General features: G+C 43.6%; 2 protein-coding genes across 2 annotated transcripts in view; one reads left to right on the forward strand and one right to left on the reverse strand.

The window, feature by feature from the left end:
• The window catches only part of fbn2b (fibrillin 2b), a 57599-nt gene extending 38519 nt beyond the window's left edge, over positions 1-19080 (forward strand). Inside the window, exons 12-64 of the mRNA XM_070908345.1 lie at positions 111-230; positions 440-565; positions 653-775; positions 1502-1777; positions 1875-1928; positions 2020-2145; positions 2348-2473; positions 2730-2849; positions 3827-3964; positions 4496-4546; positions 4754-4879; positions 5001-5228; positions 5318-5443; positions 5529-5657; positions 5847-5972; positions 6213-6338; positions 6466-6588; positions 6756-6881; positions 7115-7240; positions 7665-7787; positions 7981-8103; positions 8209-8334; positions 8432-8554; positions 8894-9016; positions 9241-9402; positions 9537-9605; positions 9690-9815; positions 9903-10028; positions 10182-10331; positions 10442-10513; positions 10604-10729; positions 11432-11557; positions 11983-12108; positions 12255-12371; positions 12748-12876; positions 12992-13111; positions 13261-13386; positions 13573-13725; positions 13861-13926; positions 14005-14130; positions 14509-14628; positions 14721-14843; positions 15004-15135; positions 15256-15381; positions 15575-15781; positions 16089-16214; positions 16389-16511; positions 16792-16908; positions 17037-17165; positions 17345-17464; positions 17968-18199; positions 18356-18509; positions 18703-19080. Coding sequence (XP_070764446.1) covers positions 111-230; positions 440-565; positions 653-775; positions 1502-1777; positions 1875-1928; positions 2020-2145; positions 2348-2473; positions 2730-2849; positions 3827-3964; positions 4496-4546; positions 4754-4879; positions 5001-5228; positions 5318-5443; positions 5529-5657; positions 5847-5972; positions 6213-6338; positions 6466-6588; positions 6756-6881; positions 7115-7240; positions 7665-7787; positions 7981-8103; positions 8209-8334; positions 8432-8554; positions 8894-9016; positions 9241-9402; positions 9537-9605; positions 9690-9815; positions 9903-10028; positions 10182-10331; positions 10442-10513; positions 10604-10729; positions 11432-11557; positions 11983-12108; positions 12255-12371; positions 12748-12876; positions 12992-13111; positions 13261-13386; positions 13573-13725; positions 13861-13926; positions 14005-14130; positions 14509-14628; positions 14721-14843; positions 15004-15135; positions 15256-15381; positions 15575-15781; positions 16089-16214; positions 16389-16511; positions 16792-16908; positions 17037-17165; positions 17345-17464; positions 17968-18199; positions 18356-18509; positions 18703-19080 — 7121 coding nt within the window. The remainder of the gene's footprint in view (positions 1-110; positions 231-439; positions 566-652; positions 776-1501; positions 1778-1874; positions 1929-2019; positions 2146-2347; positions 2474-2729; positions 2850-3826; positions 3965-4495; positions 4547-4753; positions 4880-5000; positions 5229-5317; positions 5444-5528; positions 5658-5846; positions 5973-6212; positions 6339-6465; positions 6589-6755; positions 6882-7114; positions 7241-7664; positions 7788-7980; positions 8104-8208; positions 8335-8431; positions 8555-8893; positions 9017-9240; positions 9403-9536; positions 9606-9689; positions 9816-9902; positions 10029-10181; positions 10332-10441; positions 10514-10603; positions 10730-11431; positions 11558-11982; positions 12109-12254; positions 12372-12747; positions 12877-12991; positions 13112-13260; positions 13387-13572; positions 13726-13860; positions 13927-14004; positions 14131-14508; positions 14629-14720; positions 14844-15003; positions 15136-15255; positions 15382-15574; positions 15782-16088; positions 16215-16388; positions 16512-16791; positions 16909-17036; positions 17166-17344; positions 17465-17967; positions 18200-18355; positions 18510-18702) is intronic.
• Positions 19081-22993: 3913 nt separating this feature from the next.
• Positions 22994-23383, reverse strand: LOC139288188 (cortexin-1-like). The gene has a single exon (XM_070909454.1). The coding sequence runs from the start codon at positions 23372-23374 to the stop codon at positions 22994-22996; it is 381 nt and encodes a 126-aa protein (XP_070765555.1). The 5' UTR covers positions 23375-23383.
• Between the last annotated feature and the right edge of the window lie 662 nt (positions 23384-24045).

The raw sequence follows: 24045 nt of genomic DNA on the forward strand, positions 1-24045 counted from the left end.
AGGAGAAATCTGCTCAAATGTGAATCATGTTCTTTGTGTATTTAAATCCATTTTCTCTGACAGTCAGGAAAGATCATGTTTTTTTGTTTGCTTTATTTTTTTTACTCAAGATGTGGATGAGTGTGTGAGTAATCCATGTATCAATGGAGACTGTGTGAACACACCTGGATCGTACCACTGCAAGTGCCATGAGGGCTACCTGGGAACCCCTACCAAACAAGCCTGCATTGGTATGTCTGCTGTCACACTTTATTACGATTCCCCAAGGTGTTTCTTCATATCCATTTTGTACAGAGTATTTATCACTGAAGTAGTAGTAGTTTAACCACATTTCCCTAAAGCTTTTGTGCACAGTTTAGTATGACTGGTGGTTAAAATACAATAAACTAATCCACATGTATCTTCCCTCTTCCTCCTCTGCTTCTGCTCCTCTCTTCAGATATTGATGAGTGTATTGTGAATGGAGTGATGTGTCGCAACGGCCGCTGTGTAAACACAGAGGGAAGCTTTCAGTGTATCTGCAATGCTGGCTTTGAGCTCACTCCTGATGGAAAGAACTGCATTGGTAAGTATTCAACACAGAAACAGGTTGAACTTCATATGAACTTTTCACTTTAAAGTTAACCTGAATTCTCCTCTTGTGTCCCGCCAGACCATGACGAGTGTGCCACCACCAACATGTGTCTGAATGGCATGTGTATCAATGAGGACGGCAGCTTTAAGTGTATCTGCAAGCCCGGCTTTTCTTTAGCACCTAACGGGCGCTACTGCACCGGTATGAATGATTTATAAAGTACAAACAGAGGCCTCAGGTCTTGTGCCAAACAGGCTGCTTCAAAACAATGTTGACAGATTTGGTGTTCTTTGAAATCCTGCAGATCCACTTTTTTTGAACCCATTTGTGCACAGTTTTGTTTTAGAAGTCAGACTTCCCCAAGGTGCAGTTATGCACAGTCCAGAAATAGATAGACAGATGAAGTTATGAGTCTCTGTTGAGAGATTTTGTCTGGAAGCTTCAAGAGTAGCTGCCTTTCCATTGCAGTCACACCGTAACACAGACAGCACAGGTGCATATCCCAAATACAACACATATCAACCCAGATAATGCTAAACTCCCCATGACCTGATTCCTCATCAAGCTCATTGTGATATCTATGGCGTCTTCTTATTATTGTAAGTCATGTGTTTACATATTTATTAGCATTGAAAGTCCTAAGGGACTGATTTTATTTATGACTGTTAAATTATAATCCTTTTTTCCTTTCATTTTGTCATATTAATAAAGCAATGTGGTTTTATATTTATTGTACCTAATGTATGTTAAACATCTGGAATAATAATAAAACAAACCATTAGATAGATTTTTGTAGGAAACGACACTTCATATTTACTGTCGTAAGTCATTTCTGGATTAATTTACCTTCAATTTACTAATTGAAAGAGACCATTTTGTACACACATCTGCCTTAGCTCATAAGCACATGTGCCCTCTCTTCATCAGACATTGATGAGTGTCAGACACCTGGCATTTGTATGAACGGCCGCTGCATCAACTCTGAGGGCTCCTTCCGCTGCGAGTGCCCTCCAGGCCTGGCTATTGATGTGGATGGGAGAGTGTGTGTGGACACACACATGAGGACCACCTGTTATGGCGCCATAAAGATGGGCACATGCTCACGGCCATTCCCTGGCGCAGTGACCAAGTCCGAATGCTGCTGTGCCAATCCTGAACATGGCTTTGGAGAGCCTTGCCAACCCTGCCCCTCCAGAAACTCAGGTAAAATCTTTGACTTGCTTTATACTGTTTATTTCTTCATTTTTTTTAAGTTACCAGAATATCATCTAATGTTTTTTTTATGTGTTTTATCTTCCAGCTGAGTTCCAGGCTGTATGCAGCAGTGGTATTGGCATTACTGCTGATGGCAGAGGTGAGTATGTTCATGAATGTGAGTGTTCCCACAGTGCTGGTTAGAAACACTCATATCAGTATTTATCTACATAATACCTGTCCTCTCCTAGACATCAATGAGTGTGCCCTAGACCCGGACATTTGTCAGAACGGCATATGTGAGAACCTGAGAGGAAGCTACCGCTGCATCTGTAACATCGGTTACGAGTCTGACACCAGCGGCAAAAACTGTGTTGGTGAGTCAGAGTGGAATGGATTGTTTTCTTGCTTCTAATGAAAAGAAACAGTCCATCCATAGCTAGCAAAGTTAGCAATGTTTCTATCCTGAAGTGAAATGATGTTTTCTTGTGTGAGAGAATGTGTTGTTTACTTTGTCAAAAGTTACACAGTCTCTACTCCGACTACAGCTGACCACTGCCTTCTCTTGCCTCCCTGCAGACATCAATGAGTGTCTGGTGAACCGTCTGCTTTGTGACAACGGTCTGTGCCGAAACACTCCCGGCTCCTACACCTGCTCCTGTCCTAAAGGATTTGTCTTCAAACCCGACTCAGAGACCTGCGAAGGTGAGCACTCACACACACACACACACACACAAACACACACTGCTGTGGATGTGCAGCCTCACATTCACATGTGTTTCGTCGTTTATACCAGCAATCAAGGTCATTATGAGGTGACATTATTACCAGATGTGTTGTAGTTTCCAGTAAACATGTGGCTCAGACACACACATTGTGTTTGTAACCGCCAAATGGTGATGATGATCCATTCGAATCAGCCTCTCAGCCCTGACCTCAGGTGTGTTTGCACATGTTTCAGATATCAACGAATGCGAGTCCAACCCGTGCATCAATGGAGCGTGTCGCAACGTGGCCGGGTCCTTCAACTGCGAGTGCACACACGGCAGCAAGCTGGACTCCACCAACACCATCTGCGTGGGTAAGACATCCTCCCCAAATGGCTGACGCAAATTAGAGCAGCACCGCGGGGTCCTAGAAACAGCTTGTGTGAGATAATGATTACACACTGAGACACGAGTGTCAATTGGAAATAATTAGTGCAAGAGGCTTTTTGTCTAATCATTCTAATCGAGGTTTACTCCCCACTTTTGTAAACAAACACTGAGGTGGTTCCAGGAGCCATCCAGAGACATTGCCATCCTCAGATGTTGGGCAAAATGGCACACACAGATGATTTATTAGATAAATACTTGCATGCATGGCCTTGGTTCACGTGGAGATTGCTTTACTTCATAGAGATCCACCGCAGATTTAAACTGACATGTGGTATGTAAGTCTCTCTGCTGAGGTTAAATATTCCACTTGTTTGGAGGTTACTTTTGGGAAATCATTCTGAGAAAGCTACACGCTAATACAGAATACAGATGTTATTGTAACTGGAAGGGAGAATGAGTCATTAAATAAATACCCATACATATTGCATGAGCTGGCTCTGTCAGAGGTCTACAGATTCCTCTGGCTCATTTCTGTTTTCTGTGTTAGAGCCCATCACTCAGCGGGGGAAGAAAGGGAAAGTAAATTGTGGTTTTGTGTTTGGGTGGCCTTGTGGTTTTGGAGAAAAGGTGTCACTGTTACGACTGTACACTCTTTCACTGTTCACTAGGCACGCTACAGCACAGGATTAGATGTAATGATGCATGGGCTTTCCTCAGCTCAGCATGCAGCCAAAGACACAAGTTTTATGGCATGAAGGAGAGTTGAAGGTGACATGATGATTGTCTTTGTGGTGTATTTTGTTGCCATGGTTAAAGGTACCCTGTGGAGATTTTGACCACTGGTGGTTGAGTAATGGTTTGATGAGCAGATAACTGAAAACTAGCACACACACATAAGGACAAGAAAACCCCACAGGGTATCTATAATCAAGTCTTCCCTGTTGTTACTGCGGCTCCACAGACAGTATGAAGAGTACTTGCTGGCTGACGATACAGGACAACCGCTGCGAGGTCAACATCAACGGGGCCACACTGAAGTCTGAGTGCTGCTCCACACTGGGAGCCGCCTGGGGCAGCCCCTGTGATCCCTGCGAGATGGGTCAGTTCCCACACACAGCGATTTTTTTTGCCAGTGTTTAATGTTTGTAATTCTGACCATTTTTATGCTAAAACTTCACAAGGTTCCAGTGTTCCTCCGGACTTGAGGTCGTGGAATTGTAGAAGAGCCCGTGAAACTGCATTTAGATCAGTGTTTAACAACCAAATTCACCATTGAATGTATTGAAATTCTATTATGAAAGAACTGTGACACATTCTACTCATTCAATACAAGAAATTGGGAAAAATGTTTTACATGAAGAACTACTTTACAATTGCACATATTATTATACAAGTACATCATCAATAAATGATCAAAAGAAAAATGATATTGCAGGTTTTACACATTTTGTTTGGCTGCTTTGGTCAAGAAGATCATATTGTGGACACCACAACTGGACCAATATCAAATTTGAATTAAAGGCCAATATTTCCCTTTTTGAAAAAGCAATGTATGCATACAAACTCTACATACAGTGTTCATACATAAAATGTCTTTATTACATCTCTCAATCTTCTCCTGTCTCCTCAGACACCGCCTGCTCTCGAGGGTTTGCTCGTATGAAGGGCCTTGTCTGTGAGGGTAAGAACATTTGATAACTTAATGAACGGTGACAAACCCACAGCGCTCCCTTCATCTAACATCGACGGTCATGAAATCATTTTATCTTTTTGTCCTTGCAATGTGCCTTAATGTTCTCCCTGGAGATTTCTCTTGATGAAAAATGTGAGCATGTTTGTGTGTGTTTCACCTTGTAATCATCACCTTAAAATGTGCTGCTCCCTGTAGACATTAATGAGTGTGAGGTGTTCCCCGGAGTGTGTACAAATGGCCGCTGTGTGAACACCCAGGGCTCGTTCCGCTGCGAGTGTGCTGAGGGTCTCACCTTGGACAGTACTGGACGCACATGTGTGGGTAAGAGGACTATCACAACCAAAGAAAGTGTAATTTTCAGCGGCTATCATGTCACTGCACTCTTAAGCCAAAACTCAGAAACAGAGGTGACTGTTTTTGATTTTATAACTTACTTTTCTAGATATGCGTAGTGAGCAGTGCTACATGAAGTGGCATGAGGATGAGTGTGGCCAGCCACTGCCAGGGAGATACCGTGTGGACATGTGCTGCTGTTCAGTGGGTGCTGCCTGGGGTATCGACTGTGAGGAGTGTCCCAAAACAGGCTCACCCGAGTACAGAGCCATCTGTCCCAGAGGGCCCGGCTTCGCCAACAGAGGAGATATTCTGACCGGCAGGCCGTTCTACAAAGGTACCAAGACTCTCCAACTCACTGAATCTATCTATCTATCTACTATTATCTTTGTGAAATAGATTTTGATTGTATGTCTTTCCCCCTAGATGTCAACGAGTGTAAGGTGTTCCAGGGTCTGTGTACTCATGGAAATTGCCGGAACACCATCGGCAGTTTCAAGTGTCGCTGCAACAACGGCTTCGCTCTGACGGCAGAAGAGAGGAACTGCACAGGTACGAGTGAGGGGCATTTATTTAATTTCTACCACAATCGTTAAGCAGTTGGTGAGTGTTCCTTTTTGATGTTTTTGTGCTTCAGACATTGATGAGTGCCGCATCTCTCCGGACTTGTGTGGTCACGGTGCCTGTGTCAACACACCTGGCAGCTTTGAGTGTGAATGTTTCGAGGGCTACGAGAGCGGCTTCATGATGATGAAAAACTGCATGGGTGAGTTGGAAACAAATTCACACACTCACAATTACACAATTTCAAATGATACACTCATGTCCACAGTGAGACAGCTCACCGAATCATGTTCTTTCTTGTTCTTTTCCTCTGATAATAAATCTTTAAACCTCCTCTTCCTCCTTTCTTCCCCCTTCATCCCTCCTTCCCTCGCTTCCTCTCTGCTGACAGACATCGATGAGTGTGAGAGAAACCCCCTGTTGTGTCGTGGAGGAACCTGCCTGAACACAGAAGGGAGTTATGAGTGTGAATGTCCCACCGGACACTCGCTCAGCACCGATGGATCTGCTTGTGAAGGTGAATCATACATCATACAGCACATACACACATATATGCCTTCACACACAGGGTCATATACAGCGTCATCATCATACTCGGCCCATCTAAGTTGATTTTAAAAAGGTGAAGTCCTGAAAAACTTTATTATTGATCTTTTATCTTTTAGTTTCTGTAAACTAGTGTTTATTACCCTGACATACAATACACTACATCGTATATAATACTTAATTCTCTGCATTTGTTTGCTGGTCCTGTCAGATGTGAATGAGTGCCAGCTGAGTGACAACTTGTGCAAGAATGGCCAGTGTGTCAACATGCCGGGAACTTACCAGTGCTCCTGTGACACCGGTTACCAGGCCACACCGGATCGACAGGGCTGCGTTGGTGAGTGGAACAAATTTTATCCAAAACATTTATACCAATGTTGGATAATCACTACCTATGTTACCTATGTAACTCTAATGTAATGAGACCTAGATGCCTAAACTGTAATTTTTACCTTTCTTTGCAGATATTGATGAATGTACCATTATGAATGGAGGCTGTGAAACCCACTGTACCAACTCAGAGGGCAGCTATGAGTGCAGCTGTAGTGAGGGCTATGCTCTCATGCCTGACCTCAGGACCTGTGCAGGTAAAACAACACAGCATATGTACAGTATATCAACATTTTTTTCTAAAACTGTATGTTTGATGTCACAATATTTCCATAATAAAAGACTGAGATGTTTTCCTTTCTGGTCTTCTACATGGTGTTGCCACCTACAGCATATTGTGATGTATTTCTGCTGTTTCTATTAGACATCGATGAGTGTGAGGAGACTCCAGACATCTGTGACGGAGGCCAGTGCACCAACATTCCCGGGGAATATCGCTGTCTGTGTTACGATGGCTTCATGGCTTCTATGGACATGAGGACGTGTATCGGTGAGAGGAAAAACAATACTTGGGAAAACACATGCTGCAATATCTTTAAATGTCTCACCCTCCCTTGTAATTTTTGTTAACTGCTTTTTCTGTCTGCCACATTAATTAATTCTTTCAGCTTCTCTTATCTGATCTATGGGACTTTCTCTGTCAGTCTCATTTTCTGTCACACTAATCTCATAAGGTCAGAACATTCACATATTATCTGCGTCTGTCCATCCCTGTCTGCCCAGATGTGAACGAGTGTGACTTGAACCCAAACATCTGTCTCCACGGCGACTGCGAGAACACCAAAGGCTCCTTTATCTGCCACTGTCAGCTGGGATACTTTGTCAAGAAGGGATCCACGGGCTGCACAGGTACACACACACACACACACACACACACACACACACACACACACACAGAAACATGAGGGGCTGAGCTGTCGCTGAGAGGTCTGGGCCTCTGTGCGTCCATATCTGAGTCGAGCGTTGAGACATTTCACTCATGCATACAGTAGTTCCAGGTCTACAATTTTTAAAATGATAATTTATTCAGGACTCACTACATATAGAATGAAAAACTATCTGCTAAGCAAAAAGCAACATTTTCATATCTCTCTGCATGCCAGTAATACAGCAGCATTTCACCTCAAAAACTAACTCATATAATAAATATATATATATAATATTCTTTATGGTCTTTTTTGTTTTATCGTTTAATGTTCAAAGGGAGGTAGCCAGTATAAAAATGTGTTTCTGCCTGATTATTGGCTAATTGATCTCTCTCATTTCTCTCCAGATGTTGATGAGTGTGAGATCGGGGCTCATAACTGCGACATGCATGCTGCCTGCATCAACGTGCCTGGAAGCTTTAAATGTCGCTGTCGAGACGGCTGGGTGGGAGACGGCATCAAGTGTGTGGGTGAGTAAATATTAATATTCAGAGTAACTTAGCCGTGATGTGGTTTGGAGACCAGATAGTTTTATTTTGCAATACGAGTTTTTAAGACAAAATAAAAGAACAAAATTGTCTCCTGTATTAGATTTTTGATTGTTTTGATTGAGTTCTGCCATCAAGTGTTTTTCCTCACACTTTTTTCTCTCTCCTCCTGCAGATCAGGACGAGTGCTCTGCAGAGGACCACAACTGCAACCTCAATGCAGACTGTGTCAACACACCAGGATCCTACAGGTGTACATGCAAAGAGGGCTTCAATGGAGACGGATTTTCCTGCTCTGGTAAGACTGCTGAAACTTTCTAAATAAATCCTAATTGAATACTAGCGACTATGTGCGCAGTGAGCTTCATGCACAGCAAGTTTATAATGCGCTGGTCTTTTTTAGACATGGATGAGTGTGCAGACAACGTGAACCTGTGTGAGAACGGCCAGTGTCTGAATGCTCCAGGTGGCTACCGCTGCGAGTGTGAGATGGGCTTCACTCCTACAGAAGACAGCAAGGCTTGTCAAGGTGCTGCACTCATTCTGTCACATTTTGTTCTCTTCTTTTTACTGGTCTTGTTTCACTCCGGTGGTGTAACTAATATTTTCTCTCTCTGTCGCCACAGACATCGATGAGTGTAATTTCCAGAACATCTGTGTGTTTGGAACATGCCAGAACCTTCCAGGGATGTTCCGCTGTGTGTGTGATGATGGTTACGAACTGGACCGCAGCGGAGGAAACTGCACTGGTCAGTGTAGCACTTCTGTAACTGCATCTCTAAAATCACAGTTCAGACACAGAACAGACTCCAATAGCTTGGCTGAGTTTCGACAATAACAGCCTTCATTCATGCATCGTATTACCATTCAAAAATTTCTGACCAAAGATATTCAAGATATGCAAAGCTTACCTACAACTCACCCTCAGTTTGTGACATAAACATGATTTTAAATAATTAAAAGTACAAAAACTATTTTTGGTTCCTGTTCTTGCAGCAACATATAAACTAAGAGGTTCATCCATGTCAGAAAGGTGTCTGTTATCTGGTGTGTGTTGCTGAGCTTGTGTGTGTCGCTGTGTACTGTAGACATCAACGAGTGTGCCGACCCTGTGAACTGCATCAACGGGCTGTGTGTGAACACTCCAGGGAGCTACCTGTGCAACTGTCCGACTGACTTTGAGCTCAACCCCACTGGAGTGGGCTGCGTGGGTGAGTCACACTTAAAGCTGGCAGGTTTAAATCCATGGCAAGGCTGAAATGAGACAAGATGGAGCATTCCCCCAAAAATTGACCCAGTGATGACTGATTAATTAAAAAGATGTAATTGTGTATAAACCTATCCACACTTTATTTCATTAATACACTCACACATCGTCCTGTTACATGAAAGTAAAGACTCCACATATTTATCAGTGAATGTGTGTCTTTCTTAGATACCCGTGTTGGCAACTGCTTCCTGGACATCCTTGCACGTGGTGACGGAGGAATCTCCTGCAGTGCGGAGATTGGAGTGGGCGTGACCCGAGCTTCCTGTTGCTGCTCCCTGGGAGGAGCCTGGGGAAACCCCTGTGAACTGTGCCCTGCCGCCAACTCCAGTATGCACCACATCAATTCAATTCAATCACTCAATTATTTACTGCAAAATTCTCATCCTTATGTCATAGTTAGTTTTTTTCCCACTGTGAAATGGAAAGTCACACTAACTTGCCGTATGTCTCTGTGTCTGCAGCGGAATATAAGACACTTTGTCCAGGAGGAGAGGGATTCAGACCCAACCCCATCACTGTTATCCTGGAAGGTAATCCATTTTTAAAATCCACCCTAACATGAAATCAATATATTAGTGGCATCTATGGATGTAACAATTTGAATGATTCTCTAGATATTGATGAGTGCCAGGAGCTGCCAGGTCTCTGCCAGGGTGGAAACTGTGTTAACACCTTCGGTAGTTTCCAGTGTGAGTGTCCCGCAGGCTACTATCTCAATGAGGAGACTCGCATCTGTGAGGGTAAGAACTGAGAGAGAAATTACACTGAATGAGTTTATTGACTGAAATCACCAACCTGCTCTCACTTCATCAAATCTTTATGTGCAGATATCGATGAGTGCACAACCCACATTGGGATCTGTGGACCTGGTACTTGCTACAACACTCTGGGCAACTACACCTGTGTGTGTCCCCCTGAATACATGCAGGTCAATGGAGGAAACAACTGCATGGGTGAGTGAAAGAGACCTCTGTTGGACTGACAAGAAAATATTTACTCTCATCATGTCGTCAAAAAATAAACTTAAAAAGTAAATCACAGTTTGAAAAGTGCCAATTTCTGCTTTTGGATTTAACCGATCGACTCTCTTCCTCCATGTAATGCAGACATGAGGAAGAGTGTTTGTTACCGTAACTTCAACGACACGTGTGAGAACGAGCTGTCTTTCAATATGACCAAGAAGATGTGCTGCTGTGCCTACAACGTGGGAAAAGCCTGGAACAAGCCGTGTGAGGCCTGTCCGACTCCTGCTACCAGTGAGTGTCAATGAATACACTGAGACATACTCTGAAGCAGCTGTTACAACATTGTTCTATCAGTGCACTTTATAACTTTCACTGAGTGCCTCCTGCCCTGTCTGTTTCAGCTGAGTACCAGTTACTGTGTGGTAACCAGGCTCCTGGCTTCATCATTGACATCCACACTGGCAAGCCAATAGGTAAGGTCATTACAAGGTCAGAACTGTTGCACCACGGTACAAAACTGGTACAAGGTACGTTATAGCATCATGTGCTGTTGTTTTGTGCAGATATTGATGAGTGCAGGGAGATCCCCGGTATCTGTGCCAATGGAGTTTGTATCAACCAGATCGGGAGCTTCCGCTGTGAATGTCCAATGGGCTTCAGCTACAACAACATCCTGCTCATTTGTGAAGGTAAAACTCGTTTTCTTCTGTTTTCTGTCTTCTTACTGCATCTTTTGCAACAAGGAAAGATAACGGGTAACTACCTGTGATTTGAAAACCCCACCGACTTATCATGAGACAATGTGCACATTGTGGTGTTACATAGATTTCCTGCTCTTTATCTGTTTTTGTTTCCTGTCTCTCTCTCACTCTCCACACACACAAATAAGCACACACACATTTACCTCCCCACACTGCATCTCCTCTTTTGACCCTGCTGCTGAATCACTGCATGCTTATGCGTTCCTTATACAGTATATAATATATACTTTCTGCTGGCACAAACACTTACTACCATTTCTGCACTAAATCACACCCGTACAGATACACACACACACACACACACACACACACACACACACACACATAAATACACTGACTCACTAGCAGAGAGGCACTTTTACAAGCAGCTCATTCAGTGGAGTTAATGCTGCCTTTTCCCACATGAATTATGCCCTTGTAAAGACAAGTACAGTGACTCTGAATGGGAGCACCTACCTGGACCTTCAATCATCCAGAACCTGCCAGCGACTCTCTGAACTGTAACAGAGCCAAAATGGAGCCGTTGTGTTTTGTCTCCTGCTGTCCACAAGCTGACTGCCGGCTCTGACCAGACACTTATGGAGCCTGTGATTGATGTCCACTGTTTCTCTCTTTCTTCCTCCTGCTTAGATATTGATGAGTGTAACAGTGGGGACAACCTCTGCCAACGCAATGCCAACTGCATCAACATTCCAGGCAGCTACCGCTGCGAGTGCTCGCCAGGCTTCAAACTGTCCCCTAGCGGGGCCTGTGTGGGTGAGTCCAGCCTGTCTGACAGGCCTTACTGGGGTTTCCCATCTTAAAATACCAGGGAGGTTGACAGACACAATGACTGTGTTGGTGATGTGAGGAAAATGTAAAACATGGACATCCCCTGTTGAGGGAAAGTGCAAATTAATTACGGGAGTGTAAAATCTGCTGAGGTATATTAATTAACACCTGCCTTTAACTGAACATGCTTGGTTTTATTCTGTCATAAACGACCTACACTTGTCCAAATATTCACAAAACAAAAAAATGACCTGGACATGCAGAAAAAATGACATAAAACAGGGCAAAACATATTATAAATTAATTAATTAATTAATTAATCAAAGAACAGATTAATCTTAAACTAAAGTAACTGTTAGTTGTAGCTTTTTATAATATGTTAATATTTTTCGTTTCTGTTTCTTTTCCAGACCGTAATGAGTGCCAGGAGATCCCCAATGTGTGCAGCCATGGAGAGTGTATTGATACGCAGGGAAGCTATCGCTGTCTCTGCCACAACGGCTTCAAGGCTACTGCCGACCAGACCATGTGCATGGGTGAGAAGCACAATCTAAAACTATACTAATGCACACAACACTGTGCTGCATGTAATCCTGCAGAGTAAGTTAATAGTAGTATATTTGAATGTTTTTACTGTCTCACCCTCTCTAAATGTTGTTTTTTCTTGCTGTGTGTATTTCAGACATCGATGAGTGTGACAGACAGCCATGTGGTAACGGTACCTGTAAAAACACAGTGGGATCCTACAACTGCCTCTGCTTCCCCGGCTTCGAGCTCACACACAACAACGACTGCATGGGTAAGGATCATTTACTGTTCTGCTCTACAAAGCTCAACAGCAGCGAGTGGGTTTTTTTTAAAGGTCAAAGCCTTGACACTTGGTGAGGATGTCATATCGTTAAAGATTACAACTATGAATTTCACACATTTTTTAAACAGGCTGACCTTTTCTGTAGCTGTATTACATTTGGACAGACATGAAATAAAATTAAGACATTAGATTTGACTGTGTTTTGACTTTTCTTTGGCTTTATAGGGAAATATATCAGACTGTATAACTGTGTAACAAAGAAATGTATACACAAGCCAGCTTTTTCAGAAACTGATGATGCCAAGAAAAACATGAATTTATTCAATCCAATTCAGTCCTAATCCTCTCAATGTTTACCTTACAGACATAGATGAGTGCAGTGCCCTCCAGGGCCAAGTGTGCAGGAACGGACAGTGCATCAATGGACTCGGTTCCTTCCAGTGTCTCTGCCATGAGGGCTATGAGAATACTCCGGATGGGAAGAACTGTGTTGGTAAGTCAGCGCTTAAATGTACAAGAAAAGTAAGAGCACGTGGGGTATTTATGGTCCTTCATACAGTACAGTTTTCTACCAGTTACACATTACTTTATTGTTCTATTTTTCATAGATATCAACGAGTGTGTGAGTCTTCCCGGCACCTGCTCTCCAGGAACTTGTCAGAATCTGGACGGATCTTTCAGATGTATCTGCCCTCCTGGCTATGAGGTGCAAAATGACCAGTGTATAGGTAAGGCACAAACACACACACACATGCAGGGATAGATACACTTATGTACAGACTAGATGCTCCACACATACTCAAACCAGCAGCCAAGCCATCTGCTCTAACACGCACACAAATACACCACCCATCTTCTCACCTCCCTCCCTGCCCAGATATCAACGAGTGTGAGGTGGAGCCCAACATCTGCCAGTTTGGCACCTGCACCAACACCCCCGGCAGCTTCCAGTGCACCTGCCAGCCGGGCTTCGTGCTCTCTGACAACAAACGGCGCTGCTACGGTGAGAGGAGCTGTTAGTTAACAGTAGGCCATAGCCCATAGTGCTCTTGAATGAATGTGGTAATCTGACATGTTTTATGGTGGTGGAGGAGGCTTTTTGTCTTTGTGTGTCCCATGAATGACAGATCAATTACTGTCCATCTACAGTAAAACAGAAGATTTAGTGGGTGTTTTTTTCTTGTTGCAGATACCAGAGAGAGCTTCTGTTTCACCAAATTCGAGGCAGGAAAATGCTCCGTCCCCAAAGCTTTCAACACCACCAAGGCTAAGTGCTGCTGCAGCAAGATGCCTGGCGAGGGCTGGGGACTTCCGTGTGAGCTGTGCCCACGAGAGAGCGAGGGTGTGTAACACAGACACACACACACACACACACACACACACACACACACACACAAAGCTTTAATTAAGACATTCACATGCACATGAAGACATTTGTAAAATAATGAAGCTGACCTTTCTTTTGGTGTGTCTCCAGCTGCTTTTGACACTCTGTGTCCCTACGGCCACGGAGCCCTGCCGGGACCGGGCGACGCTCGTGAAGGTGAGTGCTACAACTTCAAATCCCTTGACTGTAGTGGTTATGTTTGAAATTGTGCTAATTCTCTCTTGCTCTCTCTAGATATGAACGAGTGTCTGGATAATCCGGGCATCTGCCAGAACGGTATCTGCATCAACACAGATGGTTCGTTCCGCTGTGAATGCCCCTTCGGATACAACCTGGATTATACAGGAGTCAACTGTGTTGGTGAGATAGTTTCTAAAATTAAAGTTAACAATCGGTAACATTTTTGTATAATTAATGCTTTATACCCAAATGATGGAATCATAGAAGAAAAAAGAAAAGAGTATTTTGTGCAGACAAAGAAAAGTGAATGGCTGCAGGACTTTTGGCCTCTGGGATCTTTATTGCGATGTCTCAGAATATATCGCTAAAATCAGTCTCATCACCCAGATCTGATGTTATTTTAGTTCATGTTCAGCTTTTTCCTGCATTACAGCCTGATCTATTTTTGGACTAACATTTAAGCAGCTAATGAGAGTTTTTAAAATCTCAGGTACAGTATAAATGTTTCGTTGGTTTTAATTGCCTCCTCCATCTATCCCCGCTCTCTGTCTTCTCCAGACACTGACGAGTGCTCCATAGGAAACCCATGTGGAAATGGAACCTGCACCAATGTGGTGGGAGGTTTCGAGTGTTCTTGCCAGGAGGGCTTTGAACCTGGACCCATGATGACTTGTGAAGGTCAGTCATTCACAAAGTAACACTCGTACACATTTGCACAGGTGCTCTTATTTTCAGCATCATTTAAAGTAACTAAATTATCTTGACTCCAGACATCAACGAGTGCTCCCAGAATCCTCTGCTGTGTGCCTTCCGGTGTGTTAACACCTTTGGTTCCTATGAGTGTATGTGTCCTGCTGGCTACGTGCTGCGAGATGACCAACGCATGTGCAGAGGTGAGAGGGCACAGCAGGTCTCCTGTTTGCAAAGTGACACTTTTATCATCTCTGGTTTTTCACTCCTTTTCTGTGCCGTAGTAAACAGGATTTAACAGGTTTTATGTTAGCTGGCTGTTGTAGTTTTACATATTGGCCATCTCTCATTGTCCTTCACCAGACCAGGACGAGTGCTCTGAGGGTCTGGATGACTGTGACTCCAAGGGTATGACCTGTAAGAACCTGATTGGTACCTTTATGTGTATCTGCCCTCCTGGCATGCAGCGCAGACCAGATGGAGAGGGATGTATGGGTGAGTAAAAATGTTTCAGCCAATGTGAGAGGTTCGCCTCAGTCTTCTGCTGTTGTTACAGGATGTATCTGCCTCTTCACTCTCTTCATCCTCCCAATCCTTTGCTCTGTACACTGGCAGACCTGAACGAGTGCCGCGCCAAGCCTGGCATCTGTAAGAACGGGCGCTGTGTCAACACAGTGGGAAGCTACCGCTGCGAGTGTAACGACGGTTTCGATCCGAGCTCAACTGGCACTGAATGTATTGGTAAGATCACTGTTGCTGAAGAACATGTTGTCACACACTGTGGGGGTGAAGACGTCATAACTGACATTGTGCTCATACTCTTGTTTTAAATTCAGTTGATGAATTGCTGTTTTAGCAACCAAAAGTCCTCAATTTCTTCTTCCATCTCTAACCCCGAACACTCCTCGTGTCCTCCTGTCATCCTTTCCTTCAGACAACCGAAAGGGCTACTGTTACACAGAGGTTCTGCAGACGATGTGCCAACAGTCCTCCACCAGCAGAAGCAGTGTGACCAAGTCTGAGTGCTGCTGCAACATGGGCCGAGGCTGGGGGTCACAGTGTGAGCTCTGCCCGCTGCCTGGCACCGTACAGTACAAGAAGATGTGCCCACTCGGACCTGGCTACACCACAGACGGCAGAGGTGAGCAGCACAGTAATAATACAGAGTGAAGTATAGCAAACACTCCATTTTATTTCCCTTTTTTTAATTTAATTAGATTTTATCACCACAATCTTTTAAAATAGTAACAAAACTAAATAAATAGAATTTAAAGTTTTGGAAGGACACCAAGCAAGTTGAGGTACATCAAGTTAAAGAAAGAGAGCTCACATAAAAAGTCCCGTCCATAAAGAAGCTTAATAAGACTCCGAACTCTTATTTATGTGTTTGGCAGCGTGAGTATCTGTCTATTCCAGATCACTTTCTGAAATGTCTCCTGTACTTCCAGACATCAACGAGTGCCAGGTGATGCCAGATCTGTGCCGGAATGGTCAGTGCATCAACACCATTGGATCCTTCCGCTGTCACTGCAATGTGGGCTACAAAACTGACTTCACTGCAACCTCCTGTGTTGGTATGGCTGATCTCTGTCTATTGTTATGTGACATTTTGGTTGCAAAGATGTATAGTTTTTATAGAAACTTAAATATTGCTGCAGAATGTCAGCATTGAATTGATAACACTTCTGCAAACATTTCCCACAGCATCTCTCCCCATATTCCTAATTTCCCCTGTCTGCACATTCCAGATATGGATGAGTGCGCTCTGTCTCCGAAGCCCTGTAACTTCCTGTGTAAAAACACAGAGGGCAGCTACCTTTGCTCCTGCCCCAGAGGATACAGCCTACAGCCAGATGGAAAGACTTGCAAAGGTAGGTGTGATTTGTTTGGTTTGTTTGTGGGTTATTTCATAGCTTCATTAAAAACCATTAGATGCTATTTAAAGACCTTTTTGATAGATAACCATATTAGATGCATTGTAGCTCTGAATATACCGGCAGTCGAGGTTCTGTTTATTATCATTATTGTACGTTATAAATGAATGATTGCTTTCATATAATTTTTATACGCAAGTTTTATGGCTTTGAGGCTTCATCCCTCTATGTAATTTGGTTTTGATGATGGTTAAGGGCTTTCTTCTTTCCCTCTAAGATCTGGATGAATGTTCGACTAAGCAGCATAACTGCCAGTTCCTCTGTGTCAACACCATTGGAGGCTTCACCTGCAAGTGTCCTCCTGGCTTCACTCAGCACCAGACCGCCTGCATCGGTGAGTACAAGACAGGAGATCAATGTTACCCTGCAACTGAAAAAACATTTTGTCTTGAGGAAGAAAAAAAAAATAAAATCAATCAATTCAAATAAAATCTGGATTATGTGTTTCTCCTCTCTTTGCAGACAACAATGAGTGTGCTGCTCAGAACAGTGGGTGTGGCTCCCGGGCCTCTTGTGTCAACACACCTGGTAGCTTCAACTGTGAATGCTCTAAAGGTTTCTCGTTGGACACCACGGGCATGGAGTGTGAGGGTGAGCAGACACATTAAAGTTCACATTTAGTTACAAATTGTGGACACATGGAAAGAGTTTTGCTGAGGTGTCTGTGATCGAGGTAATTGAAGTGGGCAGAAAATAGTGGTTGCACTGAGTTGCTCTCGTGTCACTGCTGAAAATGAGAAATGAAAAGTCTCTCTTTCCATTTTCCTCAGATGTGGATGAGTGTGGCAGTAACCACCGCTGCCAGCACGGCTGTCAGAACATGCTGGGAGGTTTCCGCTGTGGCTGTCCTCAGGGCTACGTGCAGCACTACCAGTGGAACCAGTGTGTGGGTGAGTTACATTGACTCAGTCTGAGAGTTTGTCTTGTTTACAATAATGAACATCAAAGGCACCAGTGGACCTGGGGAATTCATGATTTCCAAGTCTTTTAAGGCTGATTATAAAACCACAATATGTTAATCTGTAGTATAATCTTATTTAAAAATCCCTGATACATGTCAGCAGAAATGTGAGATCAATTCCAACAAACTTGCGTTTTCAGTGTCATTAATTATTAGTGTTAAGTGATATATGAAAATTCCTGTTTTTGTAAAAATACTCTGCATAACAATATGAAACTGGATAGAGTTAAACTAAAGCATTTGTTTCAGAAGTCATTTTCTCCATAAGGTTTGATGTAAGCATTGTCTATCAAGATAATAATTCTATATATTGGCACTAATGCTGAATTATCATCTGCCAACATGCAAAACAATTGTCACTAGGCATGTACTGTGTCGTCTCCTAACACACTCGCCTTCTCATTTTCTGTCTCTGCACTTGTTCCTCTGCAGATGAAAACGAGTGTCAGGCAGCAACAGTGTGCGGCTCTGCCTCCTGCTACAACACACTGGGCAGCTTCAAGTGTGTGTGTCCCTCTGGCTTTGACTTTGAGCAGGGCGCTGGTGGCTGCCAAGATGTGAATGAATGTAGCACAGGCACCAACCCCTGTATCTATGGCTGCTCCAACACCGATGGAGGCTACCTGTGTGGCTGTCCTGGAGGTTTCTACAGAGCCGGACAGGGGTGAGGCAACCCAAATTAAAGATTAATTCAAGCAGACATTTTTCGAGTTATTCCTGGTGGCAAGATCTCACCATAAGAAAACATTTGACCATGTTTCATGAGCTGAGTGTTGCCTTCTCACTCAACATACTAAACTCTCCTGTTGTTTCCATGCAGTCACTGTATAACAGGCTCAGGTTTCTCAGGCCAGTATGTGGAGGGTGAGGAGGATGACAGCCTGTCTCCTGAGGCCTGCTACGAGTGTAAGATCAACGGAGGAGGAAAGAACGGACGACACAAACGCAATGCGGATGAAAATGAGATCAACCAGGTACATGTGTTGACAAACTGCTTCGCAATGCTTCCCTCAGTTCCTGTCAGGTCCAGGGTCAGGGCTGGGTCACTTTTGATATCTAAAGAACTCAACCTCAGAAAATGAGTCTGTTGAGGTCTTTATCTGAGTGTGCAACATTTCTACTACCTCATGTTTCACCTCCCTCCCTCTGTCCTTATCATCACTATAGGATTCAGCTGTGAGCATGGCCAGCGTGGACACCCAGGACGCCATCTTCATGAACCTTTCTCGGCCCTCGCTGCTCAACAAGGAGCCTCTACTGGAGCTTCTGCCTGCCCTGCAGCCCCTGGAGAACCATGTACGCTATGTCATCACCCATGGCAACGCTAATGAACACTTCCGCCTGCTGGAACGCCGCGATGGAAAGAGCGTGCTCCGGCTTGGCAAGAGGCCGCCTCCACCTGGATCCTACCGACTAGAGATCGCCAGCCTGCGGCTGTTCGGGCCCAGAAGACTACACCAGCTGGAGGAGCAGCACGACAGTGACTACCTACAAGGGGAAATAGGAGACGCCCTGCGCATCAAGCTCCACATCCACCTGCACTGAGCTCAGTGTGCGCTGGCAATCCTGTCCTGGACTGATTCCTGAAGCCTTTGAGTTTTAACCTGCCCTTTTATCCAATAACTTCTCCCCTCCAGCTCCCTCCTGCAGGACTATCCCCACCAACAGGGGGTAATCAAGGGCTATGAAAGACTGAGTCAATCAGCCCAACTCTACCACCACTTTGTTACTGTTCATGTTATTATATGTTCATGTTTTGTGTTTTTTTTTTTTACCCTGACTACACTTCCTCTTGCGCCCCTCCCCTTGTACCCGACCCAGCACTCATTCTCCACTGAGAGAGCCAGTGGAGGAGATGGCAGAGAGGTGCCCTAGTGCTTGGACCATAGCCCCCTAATAAAGACAAAATGGCAGACAGATGGTTCACAAGTCCATGAAGCACTTTTGTAGCAAAACTGCAAAACAAAAAAATATGCAAAAGAGGGTTTTTTATTAGAAATTAAGTGCTGAGAGTGGCCAAAACTGTCTTTATGCAACACGTATGGGAGTATTTAAATCAAAGTGGAGGATTTAAAGTGATGTGTTTTTGTTTAGTGTTATAAATAAGTGATATTAAGGCTTAAGATATGGGGGTCGGGTGCCATCATGGTGGTCCAAGGACTTTCTCACCTCTCTGTGATCTTGGTAAAAATCACAACACTGGGGAACAAGGTTTGTCACGTCCGCCCCTCTCAGTATTGTAGTGTGTCATTTAATGTATTTGTGCTGTTTGAATAATGTTAACACGAAGGACTGCAACATTTACACAGCATTTCAGGTTCTTTAGTCCATAGCGGTCTTTGTTTTATAGCTGGATGCCAACCAATTTTCAGATGAGAAAACAGCAAGCTGTGTTCTGCTCTGATGTGACTGACTTTTGTCCTGCCTGCGGGCAAGCAGCAAGCAGGGATCAGCGTGCTTGCGTGTGTGTGCTGTCATGTTTGGTTACCTCAGTACTTCTCAGAGAGTGTGGACACCATGCTGTGATGTTGACTTTTAAACAAAAGAGGGTGCTAGTGTCGCTCAGCAGCCATCGTGAGCAGGGAATACACCAGTTAGTAGCTCGTAGACTTAAAAGAAGATAGATCAGGTCACATTTGTATTTATCCTCGTAGGGATTAAGACTTCAGGTGCACTGATTCTGGACCTGAGAGGCAGCTTTTTCATTATGTCCAAAGTCTTTTTCCCTTGTCGGCTGTCAGAGGCTTGTAGCTCCTCCTGGTTCTGCATTTTTACGACAAACTAACCTAAACGTAAATGCTTCAGGAGAATAGAGATGCAGCTGACAGCTGGTGTTGGGAGGCTGAACTTGACAATGAGCTGACTTTATCTGACTTCTTTGACTTTACTGTGAGCTTGATGTCTGAGCCTCGTTTACAACACAAAGGGACACACAGCTGAACACAGTAACAGTCTCAAAGGTACATGACATGTTAACATTGCCTAAGCTGTAACTAAAGGTAGTGCTTTACAGTGTACAGGCACGCACAGGTGAACACGAAACCTCACACAAAAAAATACATATCTGTCAGGTCATCTTTCATTTCTCATGATTTTTTTTTCTCTCAAAGAGAAAAAAGGTGCTAGATAATTCCATCTCTTACGCTGTACAAACAAACAAAGTGCAGTCTTGAATCTGGATTGCAAAAGTGAGTTCTTTTTTTTTTTTGCTAGGATTTATTGTTGTTGTGTATGTCCGTCTTTTGTATTGTCTCAGTGCTGATGAAACCAATATTATCAAACTTGCTTCTTGAAAATTAAATTGTATATTTTTAAGTGAAATGTAGATGTTTTTTGTTTTTTTAAATGTCAAGGCTGCCAAAACAAATACTCACAGTAAACCCAAGATTGAAGGCCTTTAGTGCTGTTGACTTTGTTTTGTTGAGAAAAAAAAGCAAATGCAGCATTGTATTTGTTGACTATATTGTTTGAAACCACTGTCACCAGTCAAATTAGCCATTAGCAAAAATAAATAATCAAAACACGTCAGATGTAAAGATAATTAACATTCCCAACATCTATTATCTCATACAATCAATGCAAACTTGACCATCTGCAGCTTGGATCTATGGTGCTAAACGATCGTCTTTTTCTCTTAACAGTCAAAGTTGCTGCACTGTCCCACAGCCTCGGCAATGTTTATAATACATAACCATTTTCTAACCTGGGAAACTTTGTATACTTTTTATCTTTTATTGTCAGTTTGTATTTGCCACTATGTTTAAAAAAAGAAAGAAAAGGCAGTGTGTCGCATGTGCTTACTGTATCTCAGCTTCAGTGTCAAACTTGAAACAATAGTCGCCGTCATCTGCTCGTACTGAAATATGTGTTCAAATGTTCACTTTAAACCTGACACACCAGAGACCAGCAGAAAGCTGACACGACAATCATCCAGTCACACCACATCGACTAGCTGAGGATCAATAAATGAATCAGCCAATCAAGGAACATCTTTTAATATCCTGAACGATCATCGTCTTTGTGCGAAGACAAAAACCAAAGATTTATGACACCAAATGGCAGTCTGTAAAATTAGAGTGATTCACATAATATTGTAAACTTTTGTCCAGTGACATTAATGGCAATAAAGTATTGTGGGTTATATTTTTAAGTCTTGTGTCCTGAGTTTTTTCTTTTCTCTTAGGCTTGTGTGTCCATGGCTGACAAAACTGACACAAGGTAACAAATAAGTAGTAATCATTTTATTTAATTTCCAGCATGAACAATGTGGACTTTCCACGCAGTCCAGCCATCAGAAGAAGAAAATCCTCTTTTTTTGTTTTCACTGACTCAATCCAGTGTATCAAAAACAAAGCAGATAGTCAGAAAAATATGTAATTAAAAAACACACACAAAAAAGCAAAGCTACCTGCTTTGCCTCCTTCTAAGACGTGGCTGCATGACTACTTCAAAAATCCACAGTCTAGAGATTGATACAGTAAGAGGAAGAGGACAGAACGATAGCAAAAAGGAGACTCCCAAACTTGAGTCCAGAATAGAAAAATAAAGCTTTCTTTTTGCCTAAAGGTTGCTGTTTGCTTCATCACCACACTTGGCAGGCTGACTAAAGCAAAGGACACAACCTAAAGCAAAGGACACAACCAGTGAACATAAACTCTACTTGCAGTAATAAGAGATTATATAGTTTCAATATGGCTTTTCAGTTATAGACACAGTAACACACAAAACAAACACAGACAAAATGTTATGGAGACACAAACTACCTGCTTGACCCTCTACAAAGCATCTGAAACTGCAGTGCTGCTCGAGGATCAGTGTCAAAAATCAAAAAACAATTCGAGGATTTGAGCTCCTGGATCAGCACTTTACACTTGGATGCTTTACAACGGACATTGGTTCATTAAAGGGGCATCTGCTTCAGTGTAAACTCCTTCATTTAAGTTCTGCATGTCAACTGTTCTCATCAAAAGTGTTGCTCTGAGGTTAGAAGCTATGTCGTGAGTGAATGTGGTCTTCCCAAAAATCATTGTGTTTTGATACTGACAAGCTCTGGAGTTTGGAAAGCCTAGCCCTAAAGTGATGTTGTGGTGTGGTAGCATGTTCAACTAGTACAGTAGGTCAGGTTAAGGCAGCAGTGCAGCTCATTATTTCTGTCCTTCAAGGTCCAACATCTGGGTTTGGGTGTCAGTTCCAGTTGTCTGTGTGTCTGTTGTTGAACCAGACTTGTTACGGTTAAGAAAGGATCCTGCAGCCTCATATTTACACCAGTACACAGGCTGCAATACAGTGATATAATCCAGACACACTTTAACATCAGGTAACCCTCCCTCTTAGAGTGCATTCACAACATTATGTATTGGTACAGTCCATTCCCACATCTAAACTAATCATTGCTCTTAAAGATTCTGTCTATGTGCATTGAAATATTCCCCTTTCCACCCCCTCGGTACACATGCCCCTACACCAGTGCATAATCAAACTGGCCCCTCTCCAGCCCCTCCTTGTGGTCAGTCCAGGATGATGCAGGCATGCGGCTGTAGGGGTCCAGCAGGATCCTGAAGCACCTGACCAGCAGGAAGACCAGGAAGAGCATGAGGAGGCCTACGAAGGCCAAGGCAGTGCGCTGCTCATTGTCCACCCCAACCAAGGTCAGAGGGGGGCTGCTGCTGCCACCGCCAGGACTGCCGGGGAGAGAGGAGCTGGCCGGGGACAGCAGCAACTCGTAGTCAAGTGTGGGCACATCGTTCATCCTCCACGGGGCCCGAAGGCAGGGCTTACACACTGACTGGATGGGTGGTGTATTGGGAGGAGGTGCGGAGAAGGAAGGGAAGGTGTTCATGAGGGGTGACGCGGAAGGAAAGGCCAAGCTGGAGATTGGGAGTTTGATTATGAGGCGGCTTACAACTTTTATATTGTAGACCTTGTTTGTTGGGTGGCCTGAATAAGAAGTTAGGTAGTCTGAGTTAGCAGGTACTTAACAAGTGAGAAGACTGCAGAGGTCAGAGAGTGTGATGCATTTATCTAAGATGTGTGTGTATTCTGGTCACGGCACACACATCTTCCTCTGCTGGCCAGTTTATTTAGTCAAATGTAGGTCAATCAAAGTGACATGACCCAGAAAGGCCTGGCCCTAATCTGCTCCGACAATGTGACAGACACACATGCATGTGCACGCATGCACTTTTCAATTAATATGGGCTATTTTTGAGTGTCACACGTTTTGGGGAACTGACTGAACAGCGTGATGAAGCTCTACGGCTTTCTTATTTGAGTGGCCGACCCTCAGGCGCTAATGTTTTTAGAGTATTTATCAGCTCTCTCATTCTCACTCTCAATCAGAGCAGACAGGACGTGACGCCACCTCCTGCTAATGCAAACACACAAACACGTGTCGGTCAAGGTCAGTGTTCTCTATGGTTAATAGTGTGCAGATGGACTTCTAACACCCAATTGGGTATAGCTGTTTAAGTGTGTTAGCCAGACACAAGCATCTGCAGAGGCCAGCAACAG

This window comes from Enoplosus armatus, chromosome 7 (genome assembly GCF_043641665.1).
Source record: "Enoplosus armatus isolate fEnoArm2 chromosome 7, fEnoArm2.hap1, whole genome shotgun sequence".
Taxonomy (NCBI): Eukaryota; Metazoa; Chordata; class Actinopteri; order Centrarchiformes; family Enoplosidae; genus Enoplosus; species Enoplosus armatus.